Source organism: Sorex araneus, chromosome 6, assembly GCF_027595985.1.
Source record: "Sorex araneus isolate mSorAra2 chromosome 6, mSorAra2.pri, whole genome shotgun sequence".
Lineage (NCBI taxonomy): Eukaryota > Metazoa > Chordata > Mammalia > Eulipotyphla > Soricidae > Sorex > Sorex araneus.
In genome coordinates, this window is record NC_073307.1 from 79,761,517 (window position 1) to 79,778,168 (window position 16,652).

The 16,652-nt window shown below is 51.6% G+C and overlaps 1 protein-coding gene across 4 annotated transcripts in view; it reads left to right on the forward strand.

Annotated features, from left to right (window-relative positions):
* Positions 1–16,652, forward strand: part of IQSEC3 (IQ motif and Sec7 domain ArfGEF 3) — a 106,910-nt gene that overhangs the window by 36,865 nt on the left and 53,393 nt on the right. For all 4 annotated transcript variants that reach the window (XM_004603885.2, XM_055141230.1, XM_055141232.1 and 1 more), the window contains exon 2: positions 36–101. In XM_004603885.2, coding sequence (XP_004603942.2) covers positions 36–101 — 66 coding nt within the window. The remainder of the gene's footprint in view (positions 1–35; positions 102–16,652) is intronic.

Here is a 16,652-nt window from a genome sequence, read left to right on the forward strand (position 1 = left end):
CCACAGCTGACTTTCTCCCTCTCCTCTTCCCTCAGGAATGAGACGGTGCTGCACCAGTTCTGCTGCCCAGCTGCCGACTGCTCGGACTTGGCCTCCCAAAGGTGCGATTTGCTGGGTGTTCTCCAGTTCCTGTCTCCCCCGACCCCAAGCCTCCATCATGGCACCATTCGATGCTTCCTCTTGAGTCTTGTGTGTGTGTGTGTCTTTGTGTTTTGGTTGTTTTTCTGTTTTGTTTTGCTTTTAACCTCCTTCCTCCGACTTCTATTTTTTGTTCCTTCCCCTGGTCCCCAGATGAGCCATTCCCAAGGTCTGAGGTCATTGTCCCTGTTATTGGCCTATTGGGAAAAAAAATTCTTTTTTTTTTTTTGAGGGAGGGCACACCGGTGATGCTCAGGGCTTACTCCTGGCTCTGTGCTCAAGGATTACTCCCAGTGATGCTGGGTGATGTGTGATGTTGGAGATCAAACCAGGTTCAACTGTAAGCAAAGCAAGCGCCTTACACTCTGTACAATCTTTCCAGTCCCTGAAAACACAACTTCTTAAATGTTGTATCTTGTCTAATAGGTTGTCTGACACTCACAAGGCACCTACCCATTCCTCAAATATCCAAGACTTACAATTTTCATGCCAAGTTTTCTCTTGTCATAACAGAACCCAAATGACTGGCTTTAATTCTAAGCATTATCTGACTTTCCTCGTGGCCTGGGAAAGAGGGATTCTCTTCCCTGTCCTGGGCTGTCTTCATCTTGCTATCCTCCCCTCTCCTTTCCCTGTAGTTCTCCTTCCCCTACCTCGTGCCTCTGTCTTTCTGACCCACATGCCCCCATTTTTCCTCTTCCTTGTGCACCCCCTGCCTTGCTCTTACCCTGTTCTCTGTGTTACCAGCTCTGACCCCTCAGTCCACTCTGATCTCTGTCCCTACCAACCTGCCTCAGTTCTACATATTCTCTGTCCTCTCCATCATGCAGTCATGATCTGTTCTAGTTCTGGCTTGAAACGCGCCCCTCTGCAGGCTCAGATTGTGAGGCTGAAGGTGTCCTTGTTTCCTCTTTTGTGTGATGAAGGGGCTGGTCTCTGCAAAACGCCACATTTATGTGGAATCTCACCGAACCCCCAGCCACTTGATGAGGTCAAGGATTTTCCTTATCCCTGTCTCAGGGAAGAGGAGACCAGGGGCCAGAGAGCTCAGCCCACATGCCCACAGTCACACAGCCAGGATGCACCAAGGCCCAGAATTGCACTGGGGACACTGCCTCCTCACGCTTGCTCTTTCTGAAGGTTCAGTGATTTTATGATCACTTTAGTCCTTGGGAAATACCAGAGAATAATTAGAAACAGAGACTGGGGATGGAGATCCATCCTCTGAAAGTTGCTCTTTTCTCTTAAAAGGAAGCTGGTCAGGAGGGGCTGAGCTAGGGAGGACTCTGAGGGAGAAACTAGTGGTGAAAGATTCCCTTGCCCCAGTTGGCACCTCAGCATCCTGACCCTCGTGTCTGAGGGAGGCAGGGGTGTTCCCTTGAAGCCACCATGTTGGAGGATGGAAGGCCCCAGGGGAAGCCCAAGTGTTGGGCCAGACCCCCGCCCCATCCCCCTGGGATGTCTCTGTGCCAAGCTCAGGGCTGTAAAGACAAATAAGGCTGCTGCACACATGAGGAACTCGACTCTGGGGGGGCCCAGGGAGACTGCAATGGGAAGGAGGAGAGAAGGGAGAAGGAAAGGGAATGTGGACAGGACTGAGGACACGAGGAGGACCTGGACGAAAGAGCTGGAGCCCCACTGCCTCCCGTGAGTGTTCAGACACATCTCAAGTGTCCCCATGTCTGCTAGAACAAGCCATCTGGGCAAACGAGAGAGGGGAGGGGCCTCTGCACCCTCCGAGTGCCCAGGGGAAGCCAGTGCCCCCAAGAAACCCAGCCCTGGAAAGAGACTGGCCACAGAACTTCTCACTGGAGTTTTCCTTCTGGGCCCTTCCTGCTTGGCCCTGTACCCTGGTGGGAAAGGGAAGCGGGGGAGGAGGGGAAGGGCCCTGCCTGCCTCTGTGCCCTGGTGGGAAAGGGAACGGGGCGGGGGGCTCAGGGCATGTTATCTGGCAGAGGCGCTGCTCCCTCATGAGAATCAGACGACTGAGGAAATTGGTTTTTTCCCACACATGACACAGGGTGGGAGACAATTTGTGATCTCATGTCCCCTCAGAGGAGGCAGAGGGTTCTGAGGAGGGGTGAGTGGTGAGGGACACTCCTGGGTTGGCTCAGGGAACACCCCTCAGCTCTGCTTCCTGCACTCTTCCCCCTTGGGGGCGGACAGCAGGACCTGGAGGTACCTGTCCCCACATTGGTCCAGACACCCGACAGCTCTCTGCCTCAGTTCCCCGCTATTCAAGGCCGTGTTGTCTGTCTGTCTGGCTTGTTTCCTAGAGCATGTTTCCATCTGTCTGTCTGTCCACCTGATGGCAGTGTGTCAGCTTCTCTGAGAAGAAGGCTTCTGGCTGCTTGCTGATTTCTAACAGTGTCTGTGTCTGTCAGTCTGTCTGTGGTTGGCTCCCGGGGGTGGGGGGGACTCAGCCTAAGAAGTTTCCTCCCTTCAGCCTCCCAATATTCCTGCTCTCAAACCCATCACTGAGCTCCCTCTCCCTTCCCATTACCCAGAGTCCTGCCTCGGGGAAGGACCCCAAACCTCTCCAACCGCAAGAATGCAGCACGGTCACGCCAGGCCTGGGGTCCCACCATGTGTGAAGAGCCCATACTCCACTGGCTCTCCCTAAGGAGATCCTGGACTGGGCTGTAGGACCCTGGGACTGGACAGCCCCCCCACCCCGGTCAGTTTGGATTCCCAGAAGTCTCATAGGCTCTAATCAACCTCTAAGGGGGTGCAGGGTCTCTGCAGGAAAGTCCAGTGAAGGTTTGATGCTAAGCCAGCAGGACTCAGGGCACCCGGGCCCTTGGGTGTGTAGACTCAGATCCGAGCTTTTCCTCAGTGGTGACCAAGGCCAGCCTTTGGTTGGGGACCATCTGGCTGGCTGGCTTGTTTCCTTGCCCCTACTCCAAGCAGTGGGGCTCAGCCTGAATCCTCGAGTCTGGGCTTACCTGGAGCCTGCAATGGTCAGTCTCAGCCAGAGAGAGAGACAGAGAGAGAGAAAGACTCAGTAGCCCGCCCTCAAATCTACCTTCTTTCAGTATGCAAGCAGAAAGGAATGTACTCCCCATGGCACCTGAGTTTTACTACCACCTTCTGGGATCATCCGGTGCACCCCAGAAGTGGCATATCCCCTCATGAGGGAAGATCTAGCTACAGACCCTCCCCGTGGGGAGATTCTGGGGTCCATGAGCGATCCCCACTCTCTCCCAAAGAAGCAGCCAAGCCTCAGCCTGGGGAGCTAAGAACAGTCTTCTCCACTCCTCTGTAAAGCAGCTGAGGGGCTGAGGTCAGGAGTAATGCCCCCACAAGTGGGAAGGGCTAAAGCAAGGTGAGTCTGAAAGCTGGGGTCTTTTAGAAGAAGCCCATGAGGTAGGCATCAGAGATTGGGGTGTCTTAGAGAGAGAAGGACGAGAGGGCTAAGGCCTGGATGCGGCTGACCCAGGTCACATCATTCTATTCTGTGCCGAGAGGGTCCCCGAGCAGACAACCTATTCTCAGGTGAGGCTGGGGTGGGTGTGGGAGCAGCTGGCCAAGGCTTTGTCCCCCTTCCCCACTTCCTCTGCACAGCCAGCTAATGGCAGGCCGTTATTCTGGGGAACTGAATAGGCTGGTAATTGCAGCCCTAGTTTTGAGCCTAGACTCTCCATGACATTCGGAACAATGACCCTGGAGCGGGCCAGCCACCTCCTAGCACGGAGTTGAATGGCATCCCATGTGTCTCCGGGGGTGGCGTAGGACCAGGATGAGGAAGACGGTTGGGGGGCTATTAGGGTAATGAGAGGAGGGTGGGGGTCCCAAAAGGGGGAAGCACAGAGCAAGTGCAGTCTCAGGGAGCCAGAGGAGAGAGCTGGCAGGGCAGTGCCCCCGACTGAAATAGCCCTTGGCCCTGACCCCACCCTCCTCACCGCCCACCCGAGCACCCACCCAGCGCAAGACACACTAATATTTATATGCATCGAACATGCCAGGGAGGTTGGACTAAGCCCATTCCGTATTTTTATCTCAATTCTTTGAGAGAGGCTCTTCCTACTTCCAGATGAAGAGCTGGGGTAGGGAGCAGCCGTGCTCCTTGAGGGACTGCACCACTGTTCCTCCCTGCCCAGATGCAACCTCCTCTACTCAGTGGCCAAGAGGGGTGGTCACTCAGCTTCAGTTGTATTATGATATATATAGATAGATAGATAGATAGACAGATAGATAGATAGATATAGATATAGATGTATATGTATATCTCTCTATATATGTTTTCCAAAGAGCACAGATTTCACCATCACTTCTTTCCATCTCAAATAACATCTTTTTGCCCTGATTGTAAGTTACATGTGCAAGTTTCTGGAGACATGGAACATACCAGAACTATCAAGAAGAAAATAAAACTAAATCCAGTCATATGGCATGATCTGCTGTTACTACCTTAGGGTGTTGCCTTGCACGGTTTCCTCTAGGTGCTGGGGTTTCGACGAGCCCAGTATTAGAGCTGTCTTATACCCCGTTTCTCCCGGATGACATTACACAGAGCCAACCACAGCCGCACATCTGGCCAGCGCATCCTGCCCTCCTCCGGGTCTCTCCCCAGCTTGATCAGTGGACCAGTCAGTGTTTACTCAGCGATTACCAAGCAATTACACTCTCAATCGATACCGTTTAGTCTTCCAACAGCTGGGCCCTGGCGCAAGGGCGTCACATGGGCTCTCTAGAAACTCACTTCCAGGCCCAGCCCCTGCAGGAGGCTCAGGGGGGCAGGGCTCTGAGCCCCTCGCAGTCACACTCCACCCTTGGGGCCCGCCTGCCTCCCCGGAAGGCAGCTGTGCTGCTTGGTACTTGTCAGGACTGGGGTGCCCTGGGGTCTGCTTGGTCCCAACCACAGGCAGTAGGCCTGCAGCCCACTGTGGGCTCCCTGGGGCTTTGCGGGGTTGAGATCAGCTGGTCCTGAAGGGCTGGGAACCCCCCGAGGCTGGAGTGGGGCGCACCCCGCTCCCACTCCTGTGCTGCAGTCTGGAGAGATTCCTGAGGATTGGGGGACTTGGCCCAGGGGGCTCTGTAGTGCGGGGGGGGGGGGGGGGGGGGGAGCTGCAGGCTGCCCCACCCCTCTCTTGGGGCGCTCCATGGGGGTCCCACTGAATGCAGTGGGGGAGGGGCGCCATGCTTAGGTGGGTCACCTGGAAGGAGTGGAGAACTGGACCCCGGAGCTAGAGAAACCCGTCCCCGGAGTTCTGTGGTCTGTCACTTTTCCTCTCTGTGCCTTTTGCCCGTCTGTGTCTCCGCCGTGACACTCAGGAAGCATGAAAGGAGGACCAGCTGCCAAAGTACTGCCTGTCCTGTGCGGGTCCCCTGGCTCTTGGTGCCAGACCGCATGAGAAAAGCTTTGTATTGCTATGATTTCTCGACTTTCTGTTCAGTTCCGGGAGAAACACACTCCCCACCTCTCTCTCTCTCTCTCTCTCTCTCTCTCTCTCTCTCTCTCTCTCTCTCTCTCTCTCTCTCTCTCTCTCTCTCTCACCCACACACGCACACAGATTCACACCCCACATCTCTCTCTCTCACACACACCATATCACACGCACTCACACACCACATGCACTCATACATCACACCACATGCACTCACACACCACACAGACTCATGCCCCACATCTCTCTCTCTGACACACACACACCTCACAGACTCACAGCCCACATCACACACACCACACAGACACACCCCCACATACATACAGCACATCACATGCACTCACACAACACATCTCACACACATCCCACATCACATAGACACACTAACACACACCACATCAGATACACACACATCAAATATACTGCATTACCTACGTACCACATCATACACACTCACATGCCACATTCTGTATATATACCACATCACATATTCTCCCTGTGTCACACACCTTATCACACACACAAATGCACAGCACACAGACTTAACACACAAACTCACACATCACACATACTCACACCACAGATTCACATCCCATATCTCACACACATACACACACACCATATCACACACACTCATACACCACATGCACTCACACATCACATCACATGCACTCACAGACCACACAGACACAACCCATATCACACACACACACACACCACAGGCTCATAGCTTACATCACACACACCACACAGACATATCACACATCCCCCCCACATACACATACCACATCACATGCACCCATGCGCCATACTAACACCTCATATCATACACACCACATCATACACACTTACACGTCACATTTTGCATACATCCCACATCACATAGACATACTACATACACCATACCAGATATAGACACATCAAATATACCTCATCACCTACGCACCACATCACATACACTCACATGCCACATTCAGTACATGTGCAACATCATATACCCTCCCCACATCACACACCCTGTCACACACAAACACATACACACCAGTTCTAGAGCTTATGAGAAAATCTTTGTCGTGTTATGATTTCTAATTTTCTCCTTAGGAGACTGTCCCATGGCTAGTATGTGAACTCATGTTTGAGGATGGGTGGTTTGTTCAGGTTAGTTTCTCTGTGTCCTTTTCTTTCTTGTTCACTCCCAGGAAGAGTAACCTGTCTCTCACACTGGTTAGGAGGATAAAATGAGCTGCTTCATGTTTAGGATCATGGCACTATGAGGGGTGCCTGCCCTTCCTTGAGGTAGTAGGTGATGGGCATGGAGAGGCAGTCTCTCTGATCTTTCCACTGTCAAGCCAAACCTTGCCTAAGCCATACCAAGTGCTGACTGCAAAATGAGAGAGAGAGAGAGACAGACAGAGAGACAGAGAGATAGAGAGAGAGACAGAGAGAGAGGACCAACTAGTAAAGGAGATCAAAGAAGCTAAAACTCCAGATGCATAGCAATCAAGCAATGCCAACAGGCCTTGATGTTTAGAAAGCCTGCAAGGAGACTTTCTAAACATCAAGGTGGGAGGGGAAATGGTTTCCCCAGCACTGCACTGCCCAGTGAGCTTGAGAACAGAGGTCTTTTATAAGAAGAATGTCAGCTGACAGTTCGCCAGTTCTCCTCAGAGGAGGAGATAGTCGAACTCTGCTGGTACAGCCAGGTTTGGGCCCAGCAGTAACTGCTCTCCTGGCTAGCTGTGGGGGGACTCCCCACTCAGGCATGGCTGCTTTCCAAAGCCAGGATGTCCTCTCCTGTCCCTTTCTTCCTTTTGATGAGCTGTGAAACTCAAAGGTGAGAAATGACAAGGCGATTCTGTTCAGTTGACAAGTGGCTTCTGCTGCCATGCGACAGACTGAGGCTGGACATCAGGAAGGACTTCCTGCAAGAAAGTTAATAGTACAGTGGGTTGAGCATTTGCTTTGGGTTTGATCCCTGGCATCACTATGGCCTCCCCCCTGAGCACTGCCAAAAGTAATTCCTGAGTGCAGAGCCAGGAGTAATCCCTGAGCATGGTTAGGTATGACCCAAAAAGAAAAAAAAAGGGGGGAGCTAGAGCGATAATACAGCGGGTAGGGCATTTGCCTTGCGTGTGGCCTACCCCGGTTTGATCCCCAGCATTCCATATGTTCCCCCGAGCACCACCAGGAGTCATTCCTGAGTGCAGAGCCAGGAGTAACCCCTGTGCATCGCCGGGTATGACTCAAAAAGGAAAAAAAAAAGGTAATGTCAGGGGCCTGGAGAGGTAGGACGACGTTGGACACATGCCAAGCACGCAGCTTACTTTGGTTTTGCTGTGGAATTGCCCTGCAAAGGGAAGAGACTAAAATATTCACTGAGAGAAACGGGGGAGAGGGGCCTGGGAATCTGAATTTTAAAGTACTGTCGCCAACCCAGTCTCCTCCAAAAGCTGAGCCCTTGCCCATGATTCAGGTTACATTTAAGCAAACAGGGGACAGTCTGCATGTGGGGCCCAGTAGCTGAGGTATGACGTGGGTGACAGGACAGGGTGGTGTATAACTCCTGCAGGTCGGGGTGCTCTAGTACACAGGTACGGGCCGGGATACCATGGTGAACAGAAGTGGGAAAGGAAGCGGGCTTCCCTTCACAGTTTGACTTTTGACACCAGGGATGCCCAGGCATCTCAGTGCAGCCTTAGAAACCCCCGAGTGCCATCAGGGCAGACTGTGTAAAGCTTGGCACAGCCGGAACCGAGTAGCACTGCATCCTCGGGTCCTCGCGTTGAACTGATGGTCCAGTTGCCAAGAATTGCTGGGATGGCTCCCTGCACCCCAGAGCGTGGCTCAGGAGCTCCTCTCCACTTCCAATTTTTTTTTTTAAAGAAGCTGACGATCAGGAGAGGGACAGGAAGGAAACTCAGAGGGACTCTCCCTCCAGATGGTGCCGAGGGGTCCTGAGCACTCCCATTGGCTGCTGGGGATTCTGCCATCTCTTGTATCAAGACTCCTGCTCAATACACAGACACACAGACAGACAGACAGACAGACACACACACACACACACCACACACACAAACACACACACACATGCAACTCAGATTCTGCAGACCCTTAGTGCCCCTCCCGCTGGCAGATGATGACCCTGAGCCTGGAAATGACTTTCACCAAAGAAGTGCCTGTTTGACTGGGGTGAAGGAAAGCTGGTGTTTGGGGGTGGGTGGGGCAGGGGGAGAGGAAGGCAATGAAAGCTTTTGCCAGGAGAAACCAGTCTCCCTGCCCCTTACTCCTGCCCCGCAGCATGGTCTCAGGGTCTGTGGCAGTCACCCTCACAGGACTGGGCGGGGAGCAGCCCCCTAAGAAGGACTTGATGAGGTCTTTGCAACCCAGGGAGCAACTGCTCAGGAATCAGAACTCTGGGGAGCACAAAAGTTCTGGATTCAGGATGGCAAGTATCAGTGGGTGCCAGTGGTGGCACCTCTCACAGCGAAATCAACTTTACACATGTGGAGAGCGGCTCCAGGAAGTTATAAGGAACCGTAAGGAGCTAGCCCAGAGCCCTCAGGGCAGCGAGTGCTTGGGTTTCAACCATGGCCGGTCTGTCTGCCTAGCAATCTCAAACCGTGACACTCGGCCTCCCGGTCCTTATTACCTTCTGGTTATGCTTCCCTTGGCATCATTCTAACTCGGAGCTTCAAAGCTTATACCAGACAGGGGCCAGAGGAACCCTACAGCGAGTAGGGCGCTTGCCTTGCACCGGCTGAATTGGACTCAATCTCTGCCACCCCATATGGTCCCCCAAGCACTACCAGGAGTGAACCTAAAACCTGGAGCCAGGAGTAAGCCCTGAGCACTGCCAGGTGTGGCCAAAATGCAAACAAAACAAACTAGACAGAAAAGTCCACACATTTCCATTCAAAGCACTCTAGCCTAAGACAGCAGAGGGCAAAACCCAAGACGGCTCATATTCGAGCCTTTATTGTGAAGTCACATTGTTTGCGCTGCTCCTTCTCTTTTAGAATATGTTGGTTTTTCTTTCTCTCTTTCTTTTTTTAACAAAAGAGCGTATTGGAAATCCTAAAAAGGAATAAAAGATAAGTGCTCCTTACTCGAGCCTTACTGAGCGTTTCTCCTCTCTTACCCCATGTCTTCTTTCCTCGGGAGACAAGTGAGAACAGGGAGAGGAAGTGATGTGGCCCAGGACACACAGGGTCAGGGCAGTGCCCACCTTCTCCCGGGCAGCCCGATGCCGGCTATCCCTTTGGAATGCCCACCGGGCTGCCTCAGATTATGAGTTGGCCAACACTGCCTGTCAGCACACATGTCCCTCCTCTCGGGGACCTGAGGGCACTCCTGCCCTCACGTCACACCTGGCACTTCCTTTAGACTCATGGCTTCTAGTGTCACCTTCATTTTCATGAGCTATATCTAGCCGCTCCTGACAACCACCCTGCTCCATGTAAAGATGACCACCCCTATGCACCCCATACCACAGGGGTCCCCAGAGGGGGGAGGGGAGGGAGGGAGGGAGGGAATGACACAGAGATAGAGGGAGGGAGAGAGGGAGAGAGGGAGGGAGGGAGGGAAAGGGAGAGAGGGGACCCCCTCAAGAACAAGTCCAGGGGCTAGAGTTAGTACACTGGGGAACTAGTATAACTTGCCTTACAAGTGGTTGACCCAGGTCAATTCCCACCACCACATATGGCCCCTGAGCGTCACCAGGAATTGTCCCCAAGCACAGAGTCAGGAAGTTTAGTTTGGATGTGGCCCACAACTAACTAAAATAAATAACAATAATTCCATTGCCTTTTTCTTTTGGTGGAAAGGTTGCATTGGGCCATACCTGGTGCGCCACCCCTGGTGATGGTAGAGCTAATATTTACGGCACTGCCGATCAAACTATGTTTAGCCCAAGGCAAGGCAAATGTCTTAACCCCTGTACTGTCTCTCTGGTCCCCATTATTTTTCTGAACCATGATATATTTTCTGTAATAAGGGGTAGTGGTCAGATGCCATGAGCTTTCCAGTCCTGCCATCTCAGCATTGTGAGGACATATTCCCGGAGAGGGACTTCCTGTCTTCTGGGGGTCACCAAAGACGTTACAGGACCAGCGCCTCCCCCACGCAGGCGCTGCAAACTTAGGACCTGCTGCTAAGGCTTACGTAAAAACAAGGAGCGAATGAGGCCCTCGGGCAAAGCCAGGCAATGCTAGACGCGAATTCAGGACAGGGTTTCCTCAGAGAGAAGATCTACACGCAGCCCAGGCCTCTCAAGGGATGTTTTGTGAGCTGGGAATAAGAGAATATTTTTCTTTTCTTAAACCTCACATATATATTATTCATATATATAAAGCAGTTCACAACAAAAGGGGGAAAGGCTGAAATAAAAACTGGAGTTTACTAGGATATAAATATTAAGCGCCCTGTGAGTCAGCCGGGAGGCTTTCTACTGTGTGTTCAGTTTTATTTTATGTAATTTATTCATTTTGTGGACTGGAGCGATAGCACAGCGGGTAGGATGTTTGCCTTGCATTCGGCCGATGTGGGTTCGATTTCTTCATCCCTCTCAGAGAGCCCAGCAAGGTACTGAGAGTATCCCGCCTACACAGCAGAGCCTGGCAAGCTCCCCGTGGTGTATTTGATATGCCAAAAACAGTCACAAGTCTTACAATGGAGACGTTACTGGTGCCCGCCTGAGCAAATCGATGAACAGTGGAACACGGTGCTATTCATTCTGTATTGTCATTCTCAGTGGAGCTTGGGGAGCCACGTGGTCATACTGAGGTCAGCTGCGAGGGCCTTCACTTCTGGTCTATCTGTTCAGTTTTCAAGGTGGCCTTTCTGGGGCCAGAGAGATAGTGCAGTGGGTAGGGCTCTTGCTTTGCCTACTGCCAACCCTGTGCAACCCCTGGGGATACTGCCAGGAGTGATGCCCACAGCACAGAGCCAGGAGTAAGCCCTGAGCACTGCCAGGTGTTGCCCGCAAAGAAAACAAACAAAGGTGAGCTTCCTGGAGCCTCAGCTGGAGGTTGGGCTGAGTGAGAAAGAACTAGGAATGTCTTCCCTCAGGCGCTCAACACAGCAGTCAGAGGTGAGGAAACTGAGGCTCCATTCAGGTGCTCAGCTCATTCCGGGGCAGGGCGAGGCGTGCATTTGGGAAAGGGTGTGTGCGTGCCAGGCAGGCGGGAGGCCTGGACAGGGTGTTCCCAGTGCTTGGCTCTGCTGCCAGGTCCATGCCAATGTGCGAGAAAGGTAAACATTCGAGAATACGGGGACTCCAGGGGGGCATTTTGGGAGACAGTAGAGAGGTCTTCTGAGGAAGTTTCTAGCAAGGCATCCTGGAGCATGCCAGGTGCTGATGTTGCCACCGGGGGTGAGGGAAGCAGGATGCTTCCACTGCATGCGCGTGTCTGGGGACAGTCCGCCCAAGCTGCTCCTGTGGCCACATGGAGTGAGGGCCCGGGGAAGGAGAGGCTGGAAAGGCCCAGGGAAGGCGTGGGATCCTTCTAACATGAAACCCCTACAGACAAACCCAACTGTGCCCAGAACTCACACCTAGAAAAGCTGTGAGACCAAAGGCTACAGTCCCCATGTTGAGAGAGAGAGGGGGGGAGGGGGGTGGGGGAGAGAAAAAGAGAGAGGGAGAGGGAGAGGGAGAGGAAAAGAGAGAGGGAGAGGGAGAGGGAGAGGAAAAGAGAGGGGGAGAAGAAGAGGGAGGGGAGAGGGAGGGAGAAAGAGAGAGGGAGGGAGGGAGCGCACTCAAAGGCCTTAGCAGATCTGTCACAGGCAATGAAGTCAGAAAGAGCCTTTACAAATGGACGGATCCCAACTCCAGACATTTTTCCTTCTGAGACCCAATGTCCAACTTGAGTAATGAAGGTCAAAGAGCCGCTTGGGGATGGGGAAAGATACAGGCATGGAGGAAATGGTACAAGAGAGGTTTGTTTTATGTTTGCTTGGGGGCCACACCAAACCTAGGCCTACTCCCAGAATCAGGCTTGTTTATTTGTTCATTTGTTTTTTGGAGCCATACCCAAAGATTCTCAGGGGTTACTCCTGGCCCTGAACTCAGGAATCATTCCTGGTATTATTCCTGGCTCTGTGCTCAGGAATTACTCCTGGTGGGCTCTGGGACAACCTGGGGTGCTGGGGATCGAACCTGGGTTGGCTACGTGCAAAGAAAATGCTTTGCCCCATGTAAGATAGGTTTAGGCTGTGTCGTTTGGGGTGAGAACAGTGGGGCTGGAGGCCTGATGTTAATGCAGCTCCAGGGTCCAAGGAAAGGAGGCAGAGGACACTGGAGACAAAGTTCCCTGCTCCATGTCATGTAGAAACTGGGCCAGAGAGCAGCAAAGTGATGGAGATTTCCATGGATGCCAAGGGCAGAGGGGACGCTGCCTCCTAGTTATGCAGTCCACCCCTGCCGGCAATATCTTTCAGTCTGTTCTGTGAGTCAGCACAGAAGGAACTGGTCTCTCACATGGGCTCTTTGTTCACCTCAGCCCTTCTGCATTTCCCTCCGAGAACCCCAGCGAGCCTCGGGCTCCTCATTCCCTTCCCCATGCTGGTGTCAAAGGCCATCACCACTCAAGCCTGACTCAATTGGAGAGATAGTACAGTGGAGATGGCCCTTGCCTTGGACTTGGTCACCCCAGTTCAGTCCCCAGCAACCTATATGTTCTCCCGAGCACCACCAGGAATGATTCCTGAGTTCAGAGCCAGGAGTAACCCCTCGGCATCTTCCGGTGTGACCCCCAAAACAATACAAATAAACAAGGCTGACTCTTGGAATAGGCCTAGATGAACCACTCTTCTGAATTTCCCCCCCTCTAAGATGACCATTTGCTTTCTTTTCTGGTCCCCACAATGCTCTTCAGTGGCTTCTCTGGTTCCTGGCAGAAGGCAATATGCTCCCATAGGATCTGCCTGGGAGTGCAGGACACTCCCCACACCAAGTCTGCTCCTAGCAGGAGGTGTGTGAGCTTGGGTCACTGCTTTCACAAAAGCCTTTTCCATGGTAACCAACTGTTGCTGGGTCAATTCATCTTTAAAGCTCTTTTAGAAAGAAGATACTCCCAGTGGGCAAAGCAATACCAAAAGAACTCAAGATCAACCAAAACTAGTAAGCTGCTGCAGAAAGTTGGAACTTTCAGGTTTTCTTGCCTTTAAATGAGAGTTCCGGGGCTGGAGGGATAGTACAACTGGTAGGGTGTTTGCCTTGCACACAGCCAACCTGAGTTCGATTCCCAGCATCCCCATGGTCCCCCGAGCACCACCAGGACAAATTCCTGAGTGCACAAGCCAGGAGTGTGCATTGCCAGGTATGACCCAAAAAGCAAAAAAAAAAAAAAGAGAGAGAGAAAAAGAGGGTTCCATCTATGTGGAGGGTAACCCTGATCAGTGTCTGAAAGCACCAGCCATATTCCCTATGTGATCAGAGCTGTCCCCAGCCCTTGGCATTGTCCCCAACATATGGGAGATATTGCACGAACCACCTCTCCAGCTCCAGATTAGTGTTTTCAGCTTGGGTTCAGAGTCTCTAAAGCCTCTGAGTGTGGAGATAAAACTTGGCATGTGTACCATCATGTGTATTTTTCTGGGAAGGGAGCCCAGAGTCCTTATCAAAGGCTTTTGGAGCCAAGAGAGGTTGAACGGGTCTGGGCATGGGAGACCAAAGTAATCCTGGCTGTCAAGAAAATAAGAAGGAAAAAGAAAAGCTAAGTATTCATCTCTGATTGGTTTCTTTGGGAGACAGAATCTGAGTTGAGGGTGCTGAATACTTAGTAAGGATGCACTTGGGACAAACACTCTTAGAAAGAGTAGGAGCAGAATGCAGCAGAGTGGGGGCAGGGGGAGGGCAAAAGGAGGCGTCTAGTGCAATGGAGGGCTAACAGCAGGATCTCACAGCAAGCTTCCTGCAGGGAATGACTATCAAATCTGCCCCATTTTGGGTCAAATGAGTGAACCTCTAAATCCCTGCTTTAACTGACCTGGCTGAGGACAGTCCTTGGAAGGACATTACTTTGGTTCGAGTAGCTCTGTGTAGTTGAGACAATCCCTGGTTGGGCCAATGGGAGTAACACTCAAAACCAGTTTCCAAAAGCACTTTCTGAGCTGAGAAAGTAGTAGTTCTCAATGCAAGTAGTAGGTGTCAATAGAAGCACATCCCCAAACCTTTCTTTATTGCCTTTTACCATAGGAGTAATAGAGATTAAATGATATTCATCCATGTATCTGTGCATCCATTCAAGCATTAATCCATACAATCATCCACCCATCCTTCCACCAACTCACTGATCTATAATCCATCCATCCATCCATCCATCCATCCATCCATCCATCCATCCATCCACCAAACCACTTTTTCATCTATCCATCCATTTACTAATCCATATATCCACCCATTCATCAAACATTTATTTAAGATACCTTATGAGCCAGCCCACTTTGATAAATACCTCTGATACAAAGTCATCACAGTGTGGTGGAGGGGACATTACTTACACATCAGTAATTAATTAGAGCACAAAGTAGTCATTGCTTATCCAGAGGCAAGAACAAGATTACTGGAGCAGGATTATTAGAGCACATTTGAGGGTGGGGATTACTCCTCCTTGGGCAACAAGTGAGTCCTAGAGGTTGACAGGAGTGAGTGGCAGAGACAGGTGCGGGTGGGAGGGGAGGGACATGAGGATGACAAGAATTTCAGGCAGAAGGAAATCATGTGGAAATCACTATGGTTTGAGATGGTGGGGCAGATTTGGAGAGATTTTTAGTGTGGACAGAGTGGTAAGGTGACTGGTGGGTAGGAGACTGGGAATGGAGGCTGAGGTGAGAGCCAAGATTTTTCTTGAGTCTGTCCTGGTGGGCTCTATAGAAGCAGCCTTAGAAAAATCACTGATGTGGGGTTGGAGAAATAGCACAAAGGGTAGGGTGTTTGCCTTGCATTCAGCTGACCCAGGTTCGATTACCAGCATCCCATATGGTCCCCCAAGCACCGCCAGGAGTAATTCCTGAGTGCAGAGCCAGGAGTAACTCCTGTGCAACACTGGGTGTGACCCAAAAAGCAGAAAAGTCACCGATGCATTTGAATAGTTGGATTGGCAGTTACTTGCTTGCTTGTTCGTTTTTGAGTTTGGGGAACTACACCCAGCTGTGCTCAGGGGCTACTCCTGGCTCTGTGCTCAGGAGTGAGCTCTAGTGCCTGGAGGACCCATATGCAGTGCAGGAGGATGGAACCCAGGATAACCACATGGTGGCTTGGCATTTAAGCTCCTTCATTTTAGGACACGAACTCTGATGGGCGAGTTGAGAGACAGACTAGGATGATCACTGGAACTCCAGAGACTTCATCGGTGCCAGCGACAGGCCGAGTCGGCACCAGCATCCCTGGAAGCACCAGCCAGTTTCCCACACTAGAGACTCCCCTTTTAGGTGCTATTTTAACTTGGTCCTGAGCACACACAGCAATCCTCTGAGAAATGGCATATTTTCAGTTTCTAAGGCTTTTATTTCCTATACTCAAACCCTATGGTTCTCATGCATGACCTATTCGCCATAGATTTTTCCCCCCAGGCACCAGTATTCATATCATCAGACTTTCAGAGGAGCACACTGCCTCTCATTTTGGTGTCACCCAAATTCTACTCTTTACCTCCTCATGTAAGTGCCCCATGCTATGTCTGGCACCTACGTCAGCAATGATGGTCATTGCTGGTCAGTGGGCTATTTCATGAAATCTGTTTTTGCAGCCGAATATGGGGCCTGAGGGAGAGGAAGATGCCTTATGAGCCAGCCTGAGTTCACCAGGATTTCCCTCAAAAGTTCTTCTTGATTTCCTGGAGGCAAATCTATTCCTCCCACATGATTCTTGTCTAAGCGTCTGGCTGACTTTCTGACACCCAACCTACCAGGGTTGGCGGCTTGATGATATGACTTAGCTCAGCAGACCCTAGTAAAAAAGATGCAGTCTGTGTCCGGGAAGGAGTGATATAGTGGATGCTGAAACACTGAGTTTCCAGTTCTCTAAGAGAATGTGGATGGAATGACTTGTGGAAGAAGATGGGCTTTCTAACTATGATAGCCTAGGATGAAGCCTATGATAGCCAAGGTCTTCCCTTGGACCACCTG